At 39.4% G+C, this 16480-nt stretch overlaps 1 protein-coding gene across 1 annotated transcript in view; it reads left to right on the top strand.

Annotated features, from left to right (window-relative positions):
* Syn2 (Syntrophin-like 2) overlaps positions 1-16480 on the top strand; it is a 370128-nt gene that overhangs the window by 322646 nt on the left and 31002 nt on the right. Inside the window, exons 3-4 of the mRNA XM_071584778.1 lie at positions 4787-4894; positions 9029-9397. Of these exons, the coding sequence (XP_071440879.1) occupies positions 4787-4894; positions 9029-9397 (477 nt within the window). The remainder of the gene's footprint in view (positions 1-4786; positions 4895-9028; positions 9398-16480) is intronic.

The raw sequence follows: 16480 nt of genomic DNA, 5'->3' as shown, positions 1-16480 counted from the left end.
TCTCTGTCCTCACTCATAATTTTCTCTACTATTATTTCCTTTTTCTTCCGTTTAAAGCTCCAACATTCCGTTTCCTCATCAATCTTCCCTGTTTAATTCTCTTGAATCTGACGTTACGCGTCATTGGTACTAAATTATGATCTGAATACGCATCCGCTCATAAGAAAATGTGCGAGTTAATCACGCTGTTCCTGAATCTGTGCATAGCCATAATACACGTCTAATATAACTGATACGTATCTCTCTGAATTCCTCGGCATTTTCCACGTTTACCTTCGCCTGTTGTTGCGTTTGATCCAAATGTTTGTTATGATCAAACTTATTGTCTTAAGAATCCTACTACTTTATCCCCGCGATGATTGCACATAAAATGTAGTCTCCTTCTTCACTGCTTTCTCTCCCTTTTCCCACCGGCATATTCCAGTTTCACATCACTATCAAGTGTTTCCCTCCAGAAAAAGCCGCAATTATTTCCTGTTATTGATCTTATGCCCTGAAAATTTCTTCCTCAATATGCTTACTTGTTGGTATCCACTTTTATACCTGAAAAATGAACAAAGCTCGTTGGACTAGCTTTGCCTCATGCTAATAATATTCTGCCAGTCGCTTGCTCTATGTTTCCTACGTTTCTTCCTAACTTTTTAGTCAATATCAATGTCCCCTTCGCTGGGTCTCTCTCTCAAGATACATAAAATTTAGATTTGTGAGTGAAAAACAGTATTTACTTAGAATATTTCGTATTATTTTAATCCTGAACAGATAAAATGCTCCACTATTTCGCCTGTCGGTGAAACTGTTTAGGACAAAATGACTTTAACTTGTGTTGTCATGACAATTCCTGACTAAATAAGGAACCCAGGTGGTCTCGTTTTATTCCATTTCTCAACATCGACGATTGTGGATAGTACCAAATACCCCCTTCCTTATACTGTTGTTTTATCATGTCAAAGGATTTTGCAACCTTTACATTTATCTTTTACCCTTCCACGATGTACCGTGGGCTGATTGAATTTTGCAATTACTTTTACTTCTCCACTTAAGATTATATTGTATGTACTAGTTTAGACGTGGACGTTTTAAGTTAAATTCAAAATAAAAAATACTGATTTTTACTTATGTATTATATATTTACGAGGATATTTTTTCAGTATTATTCGTGTGTAGGTACAGAACACAAACGTGTTAAGTGACTTTAATGAACAATCAGATTTTATACGCGTATATTCCTTACCATCAATGCAATCTGCGAAAATTAAACCCTGCGAGAATAGGATGTTGCGTAAAAACACCGAGATACAGCTGGCATAGAACTTTCTAACAATCAAAGTATTATCCTAAAGAGGTATTATAACGGATCATTACAGCAGAACAATTTTTTGCGAAAACTATTATTCATTTTCTTGTGCTTGGTTCACAATTGGGATTTTCACACCCATTGTTTTCTTCAGCGAACAATTTTTGCAACTTCATATTTCTGTGAAGCTAACCCTTCCAGTCAAGCTTTACTTACTCATTAAATTTCTATCTCATCCTAATACGCTAGCATCTAGAGGCTATTAAAATACTGAATTCGCCAGATCGTTCAATCGATCGAGTTACATAATTCGCAAACTAAAAAGGGTAACAAAATTTTTTTTAATGTAAGCAGTAACTTAGTTTAATTTCTGAATCCTCTTAGGTGTGTTGTTCAAACAAATTAAAATGTCTGGTTTTTTCAACGGTTGAAAGACAACTCGTAAAAAGAACAAAATTCAAACTCCAATGAAAGACAAACCCTTGAAGGCATTTCACGACCCAGGAAAACCATATGTCTTAAATGTATTTCATGCTAAATGGATATGAATCCACTCAAGGGAATGTGTAACAAAGACTTGCTCATTTTCTTTAGGGACGATAATTAAGTCGCTTGTTTGTTAACCCTTCTCAGGATAGTAGAAAACAGTAGAAGTTGACAATGAAGAAAATTTAGGCAGTGCTTTAGAGGAGGGTGGATAAAGTAGCTGGTAGGTTAAAAGGAGATTTATTTTAGATAAATTTATAAATAGGCCGTAGTTGATGATAGCCACCTTAAGCAAATAGTGTGAAATAAAAATATTTAGGATACATTCAATATGGAGCGTAGTTTTTGTGACTCGAAAACTTAGTCTTTAGGGCAAGAAGATAAAGTTGAATTGAAGGGTCTTCAGAAATGGTTGTGGAGAATGAATAAAATAAAATAGGTGGAAAGAAAAAAACGGAAGACCATTTGGTAAGTGGATGCGGGAGATAGTGAGGGGCAATGTGATGCTGAAGACGGCACTTGAGAGGAAAATGTTGAGAAATTGAGGTAGAGGGAAGAAAAGAATAGCCATTTCGAATGGCATAAATGGAGGTAGAAAATATGAAGAGCTAAAGAATGAGTTATTGTTATATGTAGTATGGGTTAAGTAAGGCGAGTATGGGGTTCTTGTGTCATGTTAGTCGGGGTATCGTAGCATATAGTGCCGGAGTCCATCAAATACCTGCCCCAACCCAGTTGAATGCTGTTAGTAATAATTATAACAGCTTAAGTCCACGGAACCATGCTCATAAAGTGTAAATTTTACATCCCGCAAGGTTTAGTGTGGGGTGAGCTGCACCCTCATCTATCAAATCATCCTCAGGGTTGAAGACTGTGGTTAGGCTCTTTGGGAAGCTCTGTGTTAGAATCATAGTGGCCCCTTCGGCGAGGCCATTTGCTTTATGAGTGTCCATATGGGGCTATCGTTCATTTCATCCCCCATTCCCCTGGGATCCATCACGGAAATGTGGGAGTAGACTGGTTCAACCATTCGTGTCATATTCAGCATCTCAGTGCCGACACCATTCCACCATCTCACGCAAATCGACCTCTCCTCTTTCCTGCTTCTCCTCTCTGCTCTCGCCCCACTCAACGTCCCTTTTCTCCTCTCTTTTTAACGGCGGGAGCGCTCCTTCTCGCTCTCTCTCTCTCTTTCTCTCTCTTTCTCCGACTCTCTCCCTCGCTCATCCCGAGTGCGCCGTCGCCACCCCTTTGCTCCTCCACCTACTATCTCTCTCTCTCTCGCCCTCTCTCCTTTTCCTCTCGGAAATTGCATGACTCCGCGTCTCTACACTTCCTCTTCTCGAGCTGTTTACGATCTGCATGCGAACAGTCGCCCGGGAAAGACGCTTCCGTTGAAGAAATGATCGTATGAAGCCGTTAACGGACATTTTTAAGGACGTGCTACCTTTATAGCGAAGTTGTCTTAACCTGAAATTCATTCCACGAAAATCATTATTTCGTTGGCCTAGGTTTTAAACTCGGCGAATCGCTTGCTCTCAGGGTGTGTATTTTTAAGAGGGCTACAGTGAAGAGAAGTGTAAAATATTAATCTCTTATGCATATGTATTGAGTTTAAGGCGATTTATTGATAATGAATCACTCGGTGTGCATTTATTGAGAAGGGAAGCATACGTATTCATTTTCAATCCAGTCAGTAATAATATTCCCTCTTGCCCAGGCACATACATTTATCTCAAGTTAGCTGAGCTAATTGTGACCATCACTCTCACTTGTAAAACGTAAAAAGGTTGCAAATTATGGCGAAAACTTCGTGTTCTTCATTAAGTTCTTCGTTAATGATTAAGTTTTTCACGATGCACACTTTGCGACATAAAAAACTCAGTACCTAAAGAAAATGGCTCGAGAAGTACACACACATAAGTTTGTTATTTTCTCTAAAAAATCAAATTTTTGGACAATAATGCTCCAAAAATGACTATAATTTCACAAAATTGAAAAGAAATGTGTAAAATGGGCGAATTAACATGCTTGGAATACTTTCTCATTCATATTCAGTGTACAACTTTTGTTATTTTGCCTCGGTATAATGTGTAAATACTTGTTAGTTGATATACATGTATGAAATTAGTTGATGCAGTGTAGAACGCTATTTAAATTTTCAATATCTCAATGAAAAAGAAATTAAATTGAAAAATCAAATCGAATTATGTATTATAATAATTCCACGATGTGGCATTTTAAAACTGATGGAAAGTTAATAAAGCCAAACATCAGCCATTTTCACGTGTCAAAGTGCAAGACACTGGCTGAAATTCAATTAATCAGTATTTGCGAACCTTGGCTCATTAAAACTTTGAGTGCCCTCAGATGAACTGTTGTTGAAAGCTAAAGGAAATTCAACTAATTAATGACCTGCCGTTGAGGCAAAGAAACTACCACTACTGATGTTAATAAAATATGCAGTAATAGCCTCCATGTTTCAACAAAACCTACAAGGACATGTAGGTATCGTATCAAAACTATTCCATGTTGGAAAAGCCAAGTATCTTCTTTCATCATGAAGGATTTTTACCATTTTACGCCTGAAACTGTGTTATTTAGAGTAACTGTTGGTCCCCCAACCGCTTGCCAGCAAGATCTTTTTCTTCTTCTTTGCCATCTATTGTTGTGTCCCATGTGGAAAACGAAATGATGAATTTCATCCGTGTTGGAATCTGGCCAAATAAGAGTGGAAGCCCCTGACCTACACTAACATGAACTATTTACCCGAGGTTTCTCTCTTTATTTTTTTTGTTGGAGCCCTAAAAGCTTAAAGAGGTCCATATACCGACCTAGTCGTGTGCCTAATGTAAGTGCTAATAAGTGAAACTCCCTATAAACGCTTGGGATTCCTCTTTCAGGTTCTCCCTTGTCCCTCGCATAAGTGTGTCTATGAGCGTGTGCATACGGTCGTCAGTCAGTGGCGGGCAAAAATATTTGACGCTCCTTCGCTCTCTTTTGCAGGTGAGGATGGGCATGGTTGCCGTGAGCGACGGCAAGAGCTGCCCGAGGCCCGTCCGACTCCACCTCTCCATGGAAACGCTGCGGTTGCAGGCGGAGGAAGAAGTGGAGGTAATTATCACACTCCCACCCTCCTTCATTCACCTACATTCTTCTTCATTTCCCCATTTACCCCCTCCACCCACACCCCCCTCCCCCAATCCTCCCTTCCCGCCGTTCCCTCACCGTGGTCAGTTTTCTTCCCCGTTTGGATCTCCCTCCAAAACCGCCAATTCAACGGAGCATAATTAATTCAATGTCCTCGGCAGATGGAAACTTAACTTACCCGCTTTTCATTGCTCCCTGGATTAAGTTGGCATCAAGAAAGATTGAAATTTTTGATAATTAAAACAAATCCAGGAAATTCTGAGGAAATCTAAGGGAATTTTTTAAAAGTTGTTCGTAACGTCGTTCCCGTCATTCACTCTACTGGTTAAATATTGCTTGGTATCCCTCGTCAAGAGACCGGTAAATGTTTTCAGATTCAATAGCATCTGTGCCAGCCAGTTTTTTCGGAAGTAACTATTAACTTTTTGCGAAAGGTTTGACATCTGTGTGAAGTTAAGCCTTTCGCCTTTCTTCTTTTTTGTGAAGCTTCTTCTAAACGATACTTTCTGTTTGAAGTAGTGGAATTTGCATTCCAACTTGGGTTTTAATATCTGCTTAGACATATTTTATGTTGACTTGGTGAATGAATATTGAGTTGATATTGATCGATAATATGTAGTATCTCATAATGGCTTTTAAGGTTTGCTGCGTCATGAAAGCTTACGGTTTAAATTCAAGAAGTTGTTTTTTTTGTGGATGTTTCGGATTCCGGACGCATCGCAATGAAGAAGAAAAGACTATGACTGTCAAGGAAAGCTAATCAAACTGTGGACTTTGATGGTAAAATCTTAAAATCCAACCCTTAACCGTAGATAATACAACTGGGAAACTTGAAATCTTCATTAATGTTAATGGTGTATTGATGATCTATTGGCCTCATTATATTTCTTACTTTTAATTTTATCTACCAAGGTCTGAAAATTCCTATTTTATCCTGCATTTTATCTATAATGAGTAAATGTATTTGGTTTGTCTGCTTACTATTCACTATATTTCATCCTTAGAACCTCTTCCATTGTTTGAAAATTCGATTTACTCATTTTATATCTTGAATTATCTCAAAGGCGTATGCTTGTTTGGTGCATGAATTAATTCATGTTTGAATTTGATGTTTAAACATTAATAGAACCAGTTCTACGCCACGAAATATTTAATGGTGTACTCTCGTGGGTATATTCTAATGCACAAACTTGGTTTTGTTGTAGAATAGCATTTTTTCTGTGGTAAAACGCTTTATTTTTTGTGTTTAATGTTTCAGGACTTGATTTAAATAGCCTGAAACTTGAAACTTGTTGTAATCGTTGCCTCAGATAAGCGTCTGTAAACTATCTTTAAAATTTTACCATGGCATTCTTGCTTTCCTTTTTAAATAAGCAATATTTTCCTTTAAACATTTTGAGCGAAATATTTGGATTTTTGGTCTCTTCCCTGGTGTTTTGCTTTCATAATTGATGACGTTATCCATTATTCATGTTGTGCGGCTATTGTTTTGCAAACTCTTGGCCATTGTATCTTTTTTAACTCAATAAGTAACGATAGCTTAATGTCCACATTTTGGGCACCCTTCAAGTAGTTCAAAGATTTATTTAACTTGTCCCATTTCCTCGACTAGGAAAAAGGAAGAAGATGCAAAATCAGGAGGAGTGGTGCGAACGGTGACTTGAGTAAGCTTCCGCGAGTTCCAAGTCAATACCAGGCAGGATGAAAAGTCGGCTCTCTTGTGTGTACTTATGCAGTACTCTCTGTTTTCTCCTTTCAATGTAACGTCCCTTAATTCCTTTCGAGAGTCGATGTTCGATTTCCATTTGTTCTTTTATCTCGCCGAATCGTGAAAGTCATATTTTTTCTCTATCTTCGTCCCATGGAAAGGGTTTTATTTTCTCATGACGAGATGCTCTCAGTATTTTCGCCGTCTCGTGTTTCATACGCACGAGCGAGTTCATTTACCTTTACTTGTTCCTCTCTCTGGCTCATGTTTAATATGAGATGACAAAAATCACTGTGAATTTATGGTGAGACTCTCTGGCTTTATTGTGAGGGATGCAGTCGGAGTGGAAATTTTTATTGCAAATGATGACGCGCGAATCGATCAGCGCGGAATGGATTTCCTGAGCATCCCCTAATGGCCGATTAATTTTGCACCACGGAGGGGATTTAGGGACTATTTTTGGGACCGCTTCTAAAATGTACAGCTTCAAATTTTGAAGCACTATCGTGTCTGATGCATGGTTTTTATTTTACGACGGCGTGGTGACTGAATGGCTATTAAGAATTAGCGTATGAAGAATTTACTCCTATATTTCTCTTCTTTGAGTTTCCGCAGTAATACCGATAACTGAAGAACAGAAAACAAAGTGAAACAAAAATATCCTCGCAGTGTATTCATTATCTCTTTCGTTCTTTTTAAATATGACTACTCACAGCATTTTGAATGAGAGCATTGAATCAGTATTTTTTGGAATAGTATAATCAACTTCTATCATTTATTTTTTTCCCAGCTCACAAAATTCAACACCATAATATTGAAATGTGATGATATTAAATTACTGATAGCATAATTAGTTCCACATCTACACCCAGAACTCTGAATTAGAACTACCAGTGTCACTAGTTTTATTCCATTAAATTTGTAACTCACGGGATGTGTTTGCCCATGTGATATGATATTTATTGCCACATTAGAGCTATCCGAATCCTAAGTTTGTCAGAATGCTGCTAGACTTTAATGGGCCTACGACGTACCTTGCTCCTATTACTGAACGCGGAGTTTTATGGCCTCCCTAAAACCTCTTGTATATGATGCATAATACGTACAATGACCATGACTCTCTCTTCCCTTGCTGCGTCCACTACGCTTAAATTGAAATTCTAATGTGTAGAGGATGAGAGAAGCGATAATACAAAAACTACGGTATCAAAGTCGCTGTGCAGCTTTATGCATACACAAATTTTACCAGCCGAGCTTTGATATTCATTTTAGTGCGATGTAAAATATTATAGAGCTAAATATTAATTAACCCTAGGGTATCTTTACTGCTAAGTGGTGATGACGCTTCACCGTGGTTAAAGATTAGCAGTATTCTCAGAAATTCTCATTGCAGAGAATATTTTCCCGTTAATTTTCGAGTAGCCTCAGCCTAGTACCTCCTTATGTTTTCTCTTTCTATGATAATCTCTTGAAATAATCAGCAATAGACATATATGTACTTCCTTTTCCGGAAATTGCATTTATGATTGACTATTACGGTATGCTTTTTTTTGCATTAATCGTACAGGCAGACACACTGAACAAAATATTTTGTGCTTAGTGAAATCCTGTAAACGCTTCTTCTCCTCTCCCCCATTTTATCCAATATGGGTTGTTTATGATTGCTTTCTTGGCCAAAATGAATGTTATCGTATTATTTGAGGTACATAGAAGCTTATGCTAATTATTAGGCGCAATTTTCTATTCTCCCTCTGAATCCAGTAGAAATAACTATTCGAATTCTTATCATCTCACAATTTTTGTATTCAAATTCACTTTCATCTAATTCGTGGACCACTTATATTCAGGAAACGAAAGAGGGAGCCTGTGCCTTTATATTTTTGTTCTCATGGTTTTCCTTCTTCTTCATTGGGTTTTTATTTATCTGCTATTTTTCATTAGGAGTAAAGAGGAAAAAATAATTTTGAATGATAATTAATCTTCGACAGTAAAGAGAAAAATTGTAATTTAAGTAAAAAGGTCACAGCAAGTCTCATTGTATGGCAAATAAATAGTAAATAAATTAAAGAATGAGTTCGAATCAAAAATATGAATATTCGAGCATTCCCCGTCAGTTTTGGGATGCTGTAGCGACGCAAATCGTGCCGATCGTAAGACCATGGTAGTTTACTTCTTGTTTTTCCAACCACGTTTTTAGAGTTTTGCTGCAAAATAATTAAGGAAAATGCTAATTGGCCACTTGGAAACAAAATCAAATGGTGAAGAGAAGAGGTAAAATCCGGCCCCACCAATAAAACAAAATCTTTGTCAAGTTCATGTATGCATCAAACTCCTGACTGAAGAGTTCCGTGGTGTGTTTCCCTTTCGTTGCACCTCTCTGCATGTCGCAGCTGGAGGAGAAGCGCGTGGAGGGCGAGGGCCGGGCGGACGAAGAATGCGTCGAGTCGGCGTCGGTGGCGTCGATGGCGTCCGCGGCGTCGGCGATCTCGACGGCGGACGACGCAGCGGACGACCCGGACGAGGTGGCAGACGACGCGATCATGGACAGCGGGCGTCGGCGGCGGCGGCGGCGGCGGAGGAAGGAGGAGCGGCGGAGCAGGCCCTCGCTCTCGCACCCCACCGAGGAGCCTCCGCCCCCTCCCACGCCCACGGCGCCGCCCCCGGCCGGCGACGCACCCCCACCCGCGCAGCAACCGCCCAATGCCGTCGCACCCCCAACGCCAAGGAGCCCACTGCCAGAACCACCCCCTCACGCCAGGGTGAGGATATACCCACCCTATCATCCCTCTTAGGGCTCTGGGTGGGGTAAAAGGACACAGCGCTCTGAGTGGGAAAGGGGTTGAATTTTGAAATCGGAAACCTATCCCATTCATAATTCCTTTACTGCATACTACCTTGATCAAAAATTTCCCGGAATTTATTCAGAAAATTAAAAATACAAGTTTATTCATCTAAATCTATATTGTCCCCTTCAAAGTAATCCCCATCGACTGCAACACACTTATGCCAGCGCTTGATCCAATCCTCGAAACATTTTTTATATTCGGTTTTCGGTATGTCCATCAGTGCTTCCTGCGATTTTTCCATTACTTCCTCTCGGCTGCTAAAACGCGTTCCCCGTAATGGTTTTTTAACTCGATTGAACAGAAAGAAGTCACAGGGAGCCAAATCAGGTGAATTCGGTGGCTGTTGGATGGTATTTGTTGCATTTTCCGTCAAAAAATTACGAATAATGATAGCACTGTGCGACGGTGCGTTATCATGGTGCAAAATCCACGAGTTTTCTGCCCACATTTCTGGTCTCTTTCGGCGAATTGCTTCACGCAAACGTCTCATAACGCCCAAATAATACTCTTTGTTTACTGTCTGGCCTTCTGGCAAAAATTCATGATGCACTACACCGTTGTAATCCATGAAAACCGTCAGCATTGCCTTCTTTTTTGACTGAAAACGACGTGGTTTTTTTGGTCTCGGCTCATTTGGTGAACGCCATTCACTTGCCTGATGTCTGGATTGCGTGTCGTACTCATAAACCCACGTCTCGTCTCCAGTAATGATCCTTTTGATGAATGTGGGATCGGATTCAGCCTCGCAAATCATGTCTTTTGCGACGTCAACACGGTCTCTTTTTTGCATGAAATTGAGGTCTTTTGGAACCAACTTTGCTGCTACACGACGGAAACCCAAATCATTAACCACAATGTCTTGGGCGGATCCATAGGCAATGTTCAAGTCCTCCGCTATTTCTCTGATGGTTAATTTGCGGTTATTGACCAACATTTCTTTTACTTTATCAATTTTTTCACCGACTTTCGATGTCGATGGTCTGCCACTGCGTTCATCATCTTCGATTGACTCACGACCACTTCTGAACCGCTCGTGCCACTGGTAAACGACCGTTTTTTTTAGAGAATCGTTGCCGAAACACTTTTCCAACATTTCCAACGTCCGTGCGCCACTAAATCCGTTTTTTACGCAAAATTTAATACAAGTTCGTTGTTGCAAATTTAAATCCATTTCTGCAATTGTAAAAAATCGCCAACACACACAGAGATAGATGTACTCTTGGCTACGTAACTTTTGCAAATGTCAAGTTATGACACTAAGATTTAAAGGGAATATCAACAACAGATGTACCAATTTAACAAAAAAAACAGAACTCAAATCGGAACGATGGGAGCGCCACACGGTGGTTATTCCGGGAACTTTTTGATCAATGTAGTATCTAGCTTATTATGCATGGAATCTTATACAATGGGGATCGAGATGGTGCGGGGGCTAACGTACTGGCTTCCCACCATGAGGGCGCGGGTTCAAATCCCGGCGGTGTTGAATATTTTTCAGAGGTATCTCGATCCCTACTTGAGGTGCTTTGTGGAGGGCACTTTGAGTGAGTACGCCGTCCGTCGGATGGGACGTTAAACTGCGGACCCCTTGGCGCCTTTCGTAAAGAGTAGGCTAATGCCGACGCCGGGTTTCTCTCCACCCTTCATCCTTTCCTATCCATCCCCTATGGCGCAAATGACCTTAGCTGTCGGTCGCCTCCCCTCAAAACTACTACTATCTTATACATGCATAAAAGCCTCCAAATCTCTACCTGTTATCTTGATTTAATGAGCTAGTTTCCGTGCCAAACAAAACCATACTGCAAAGCAAAGTTTTCTCTAATTTTTTCCAAGCATCCTTACCCAATGTCTTTGTCATTGAACCCCTTTCATGTGAAATAATCTTTGTCTAATGCAGATTTTCTTTGTATATCCTTACTACTTTGATCACCCTGATTCAAAACACTCACATGATAGGTTAATTGTTCCACCCCCTCTAAATTAAATGTTTACAGTATCCTTTCTATTTTATGAAAACCTCATAACCTTTGTTTGGTTTAAATTGGTTCTCTTTCCATATCCATCAAATTGATTTTGTAATGTGCTAATCAATGATTAAAAATCCTTGGCTGACTAACTAACTAAAACTTGATCATTTGTGAATACCACTGATTTTATGAATTACTCATCTACTTTCATTTAAATATTCAGGTCTTTCCATGCCTCTTTTGCCATTTCCTCTGCAGATATATGTTTTTGTGTGTGCTGAAAAGCACAGATGATGATGGGCCGCCATGTATAACCTCCCTGCCTCACATTGCCCATCCTGACTCTCCATCGAATGCATACACCTGAGCAGTCCTAGGCATGTTGAGGTGTCAAATAAGTCATCTATCCATACAGTTAGCTCCTATTTTCTGTGATACATTCATTAATTTGTATAAGTCAATCTTTTAATCTAATTTATCCTATGTCATGCCTTCTCAAAAACCGCAAATCAAATAACCTGGCTGTATTCTATACTTCACTCTATCAGTGATAGAGTATCATTTCTGCTGTGGCATCACATCCAAGCTGAAAATCTCCATGTATTCATTTGCCCACCTCTCTATCCTTTTATGAATTATCCTACATGCAACTATAAAGCTGCACATGAAATCAAGCTTATTGTTCTTAAATCATCATATATGGCTGCTTTTTCCTATTTTTGGAATGGGAACTAATATTCATCTTATAAACTTGTCTGGCATAATTTCTCCCTCATAAATGCTATGTATCATTCCATTAAAACTCTACCTTTGCATAATTTCCTAAACCATTATGTAGCTCTGTGTTGATATGTTCTATCTCCGTGGCTTTAATTGATTTCAATTCTCTAAATGTCCTTTCTCTATCAAATCAAATATGCCTGGACCTCATCAATATCCTATACTCTTTCTTTGTCTGAACTTACTGGCTTAATATCTGTACCATATATCACCTCTCATGGGCTACAAACTTGATGTGGTAAAAGGGCTTGTGCATTTTGATGACCCCTAGAGCTACCCTGGCAGGAGCAATGATAAATGCTCCTGGTAGGGTCACCCATGCCAGATAGGTCGAAGGTTAGTAGTCAGACCAAAAGTGGTCCACCCTGCATCTATTCCTCAGTGAGGTGGCCATTGAGTAATGGTGTCACTTCAAAAAAACTATTGAATTCAAAGGAAAACCACCTCAATTATTGTTTCCAAGATTTTCATGATGGACAGTATAGAAAAATCAGTCCTAATAACTACAAGACTCAGTCCAATCTACCGTGTGTCATGCCTGGCAGTAGGAGAGGCAAGGCTTCCACGGTCCTCATCTCACGAAACCCTTGCAAAGGAAAACCAACAGCAGCAGGAGAGAAGATGCAGGAGAAGACCAAATTCATTAGAAGAGGAGCTTAAAATGTTAGCACAATGTTGAGGACAGGAAAATTGGAGAATATAAAGCAAGAAATGGAAAGGGGAAATATACACATTTTAGGTCTATGTGAGGTGAGATGGAAGGAAAAATGGATTACTGGAGTGATAATTATACAGTAATATACAGCAGAGGGTACGAGAGCCAACGAGGGGTTGCTATAATATCAAATAAAAAGGTAGGAAAAAGCATATTCAACATAGAGCAAACAACGGAAAGAATATTACCAGTAGAGGTAAAAGCAGAACTGATGAACTTGGTCATTGTTCAAGTATACATGCCGCCAAGCAATCATGAGGAGGAAGAAGTTGATAGGATATAAAATCAGTTAGAGGACATAATTGCATGTGTTCCTGCAGAGGATAATAATGGGGAATTGTAATGGGGATGAGTAATGGGGAATTGGAAGGCAATGGTAGGCAAAAGAAGAGACGATGATGAGGTGGGGGTCTTCGGTTTTGGTATGAGGAATAACTGCGGGGAGAAACGAATTGAGTTCTATAGGAGAGAGGGGCTTGTCATCACCAACCCTTGGTTTAGAGGCCACAAAAGATGTAGGTATACATGGGAAATGCCAGGTGACTCAGAAAGGTATCACTTAGAGTACACAGGTACCTGTATTATTGTTAGACATGGGTTTGGAAATAGCGTGATCAATGTGCACAGTTTCCTGGGAGTGGATGTGGACTCTGACCACAATTTATGACTCTTGAAGTGAAGCATCTGATTCAAAAAGATAAGCCAGGGGCAGTGTTTAGGAAATGGAATGTAGAAGCATTAACTAGATTGACAAGAAAGGATTATGAGCGGGCTGTAGAGAAAATAATGAGTGAGGGAAAAGAGCTGAGTGCAATCGAGGCAATATAGAAATATATCAATAGTCACCAAAGAAACTATATGAACTTGTAATGGGAAAAGGACAATGAAACCATGGACCACAGATGAGATGATTAGAAGGTAATGGAAGTATGTAAAAATAGAATTCGGCAGAAAGAAGTACAAAGAGTTAAACAATAAATTGATATGGGCAACAAATAAAGCAAAAGAAGCATGGTGGAAGATGCAGTGCGAGGATATGGAATTTTTGCAGAGGAAGGGTGAAATTAGTGTGCTATACAGCTAGGTTAAATCAGTATCGGAAAGTAAGATGGGAAGATCTGTGCTAACAATTAAAGATAAGTTGGGTAAGATAATAGTTATCACAGAAAAGATCGAAGAGAGATGGAAGGAATATATACAAGTAGAAGAACTGTATGGTAAAGAACTTAGGCCAACAAGGTTAGACATAGAAAAGGAACATGACGTAGTGAAAGATAGCTTATGTCCAGGCATACTCGACGATTTAAGCTTAAGTGCTTCTCAGGATCATCAAGAAATCGATGGAGATCAGGGCAAATAATTTCTTAGGGGATGATCAGTTCGGGTTTAGGAAGGGGATAGGCACACATGATGCCATTGCATTAGTGAGATCACTAATCAAGAGGAATATGAAATACAATCATGACCTATTTTGCCTGTTTTTTAGATTTCAGAAAGGAATTTTATAAAGTTGATTGGGAAAAATTAACAAATATACTGCGGAAAATTGGAATAGATTGGAGGGACAGGAGGCTAATTTGCAACCTGTACATGTCTCGGACTTCTCATGTGCAAGTGGGGGACTGAGAATCTGGATGGGTAGTGTTAGGAAGAGGAGTAAGGCAGGGTTGCCCATTATGACCTGTGCTATTCAAAGTATACATGGAGAGGAAATAATTAAAGAGGCATGGGAAAAACTGGAGATAGGTATAAGAGTCGGCGGGGAATTCGTAAAATCCATTGGGTTGGCTGTTGACCAAGCTCTAAATTGTTAGTCTTCAAAGGGGTTGCAAGCGTTGCTGAGTGAATTGGAAATTCAGTGCGATACATATGGGGATAAGAATCAATATTGATAGAACAAATGTTATGTGGTTTTCCAGAAAGAGTAAGGCTAAGGATAACATTAAAATAGGAGGGCAGAAACTAGAGCAGGTGGAATGGTTTATGTATATCGGAAGTGTTTTGAACCAAAATGGTCAATATAGTAGGGATGTAAGGAGAAGAATTGCAGTAGGCAAAGAGGCTTTCATAAGGAGGAGAGAGTTGATGACAGGGATATTGAGTAAGGATGCTAAGAAAAGACTCGTGAAAACCTTGACATGGAGCGTAGGTATGTGCGATGCAGAAACAAACATAGTCCCTGAAGCAGGATGACAGGCGTAGATTGGAGGCTTTTGAAATATGGGTGTGGAGAAGGTGAAGTGGACCAAAATGAAAACAAATGAGGAAGTGCTAGGTATTTTGAACGAGGAGAGGGGATTGTTGGGAGAAATCATAAGGAGGAAGGGAAAATGAATGAAAAGTATATTGATCAGTAGTGGGATGTTGAAGACTGATAGAGGGGAGAATGTTAGGCCAACCAAGCTGGGGTAGGAATAGCATAGAGATGTTGAATGGAATGAAGGTAGGAAGGAAGTAGGCAGAGATTAAAAGTGGCTTTTTGCAGAGTATGATATTGGGTTGTGTTTTGTTAGGAGATATTTATTTGGTAGGTGTATCCATTGAAAACCTATCTTAACCATAGATTATCTAATAATAATAATAACACCTCAATGTATTCCCTCCACCCCTCTTGAATATTTCCTGGGTCAATTAATGATTTTCCTGCCTTAGCATTGATAGTGTTTACAGATTTTCCCTTCTTACTTCCTGGTGGCACATATGTATGTACACCTTCTTGTGCAGTACACCCATTTTACCCATCATCTGCTAACCCTTCACATCCTCTTACTCTATCCTCCAACATGCTTCTTTTGGCCTAGTGCTATCATAATTTAGTTTATTATTTATCTCTATGTAATTCTTTCTTCCTAATTCTGTGTTTACATTCTTCTATTTCATGCTATCATCTGTCTTCTAAATCACTAAATCTGTAATCCATGATTTCCTTTTCCTATTTTCTATCCCTGGATATTTTTGTTTGTGGTTTTTAATGTCTCTCTCTTGAGGTATTCCCATATTTCTGGTCCTCATTTGTTTATTTTTCTGCTTCATTTGTACTCCATTTCATCCCAGTTAATGAGTTATATTTTACTCTTAAATAGTACAATAATAATCTGAATTCATATCTGCTCTGAGGAAACTGTGGGATTGATTACTCTGTTCCTAAATTTGTCTATAACCGTAATATAGTCTGAGTGATATCTCTGAATCGCCAGGAATTATCCATCTATAGCTACATCTAATATGGTGTTTAATCCAAGTGTTCATTAATATTCAACCATTTCTCCTGCAGAACTCTATTCCTTTCTCCCCCAGTCATTCCTTGTTCCTAAACAGTAGTCCCTGACCTTACTCCCATCTTCCCCCTGCCCACTGCCATGTTCCAGTCTCACATCATTATTGATTGTTTCCTTCCGGAAACACCTGCCTTCTATGTGGCTAATAATATTCCATCACTCCCTGCTCTTATGTTTTCTATGCTTTTTCCTTCCTTTGTGTTCATTACAATTTTCTCCTTTAGCTGGATCATTTTCACTCCACTGCATATGACTG

This window comes from Hetaerina americana, unplaced genomic scaffold (assembly GCF_022747635.1).
Source record: "Hetaerina americana unplaced genomic scaffold, ioHetAmer1.1.p SCAF_2, whole genome shotgun sequence".
Taxonomy (NCBI): Eukaryota; Metazoa; Arthropoda; class Insecta; order Odonata; family Calopterygidae; genus Hetaerina; species Hetaerina americana.
The sequence above is the reverse complement of the archived record's forward strand: the minus strand, read 5'-3'. Positions and strand labels throughout refer to the sequence as shown.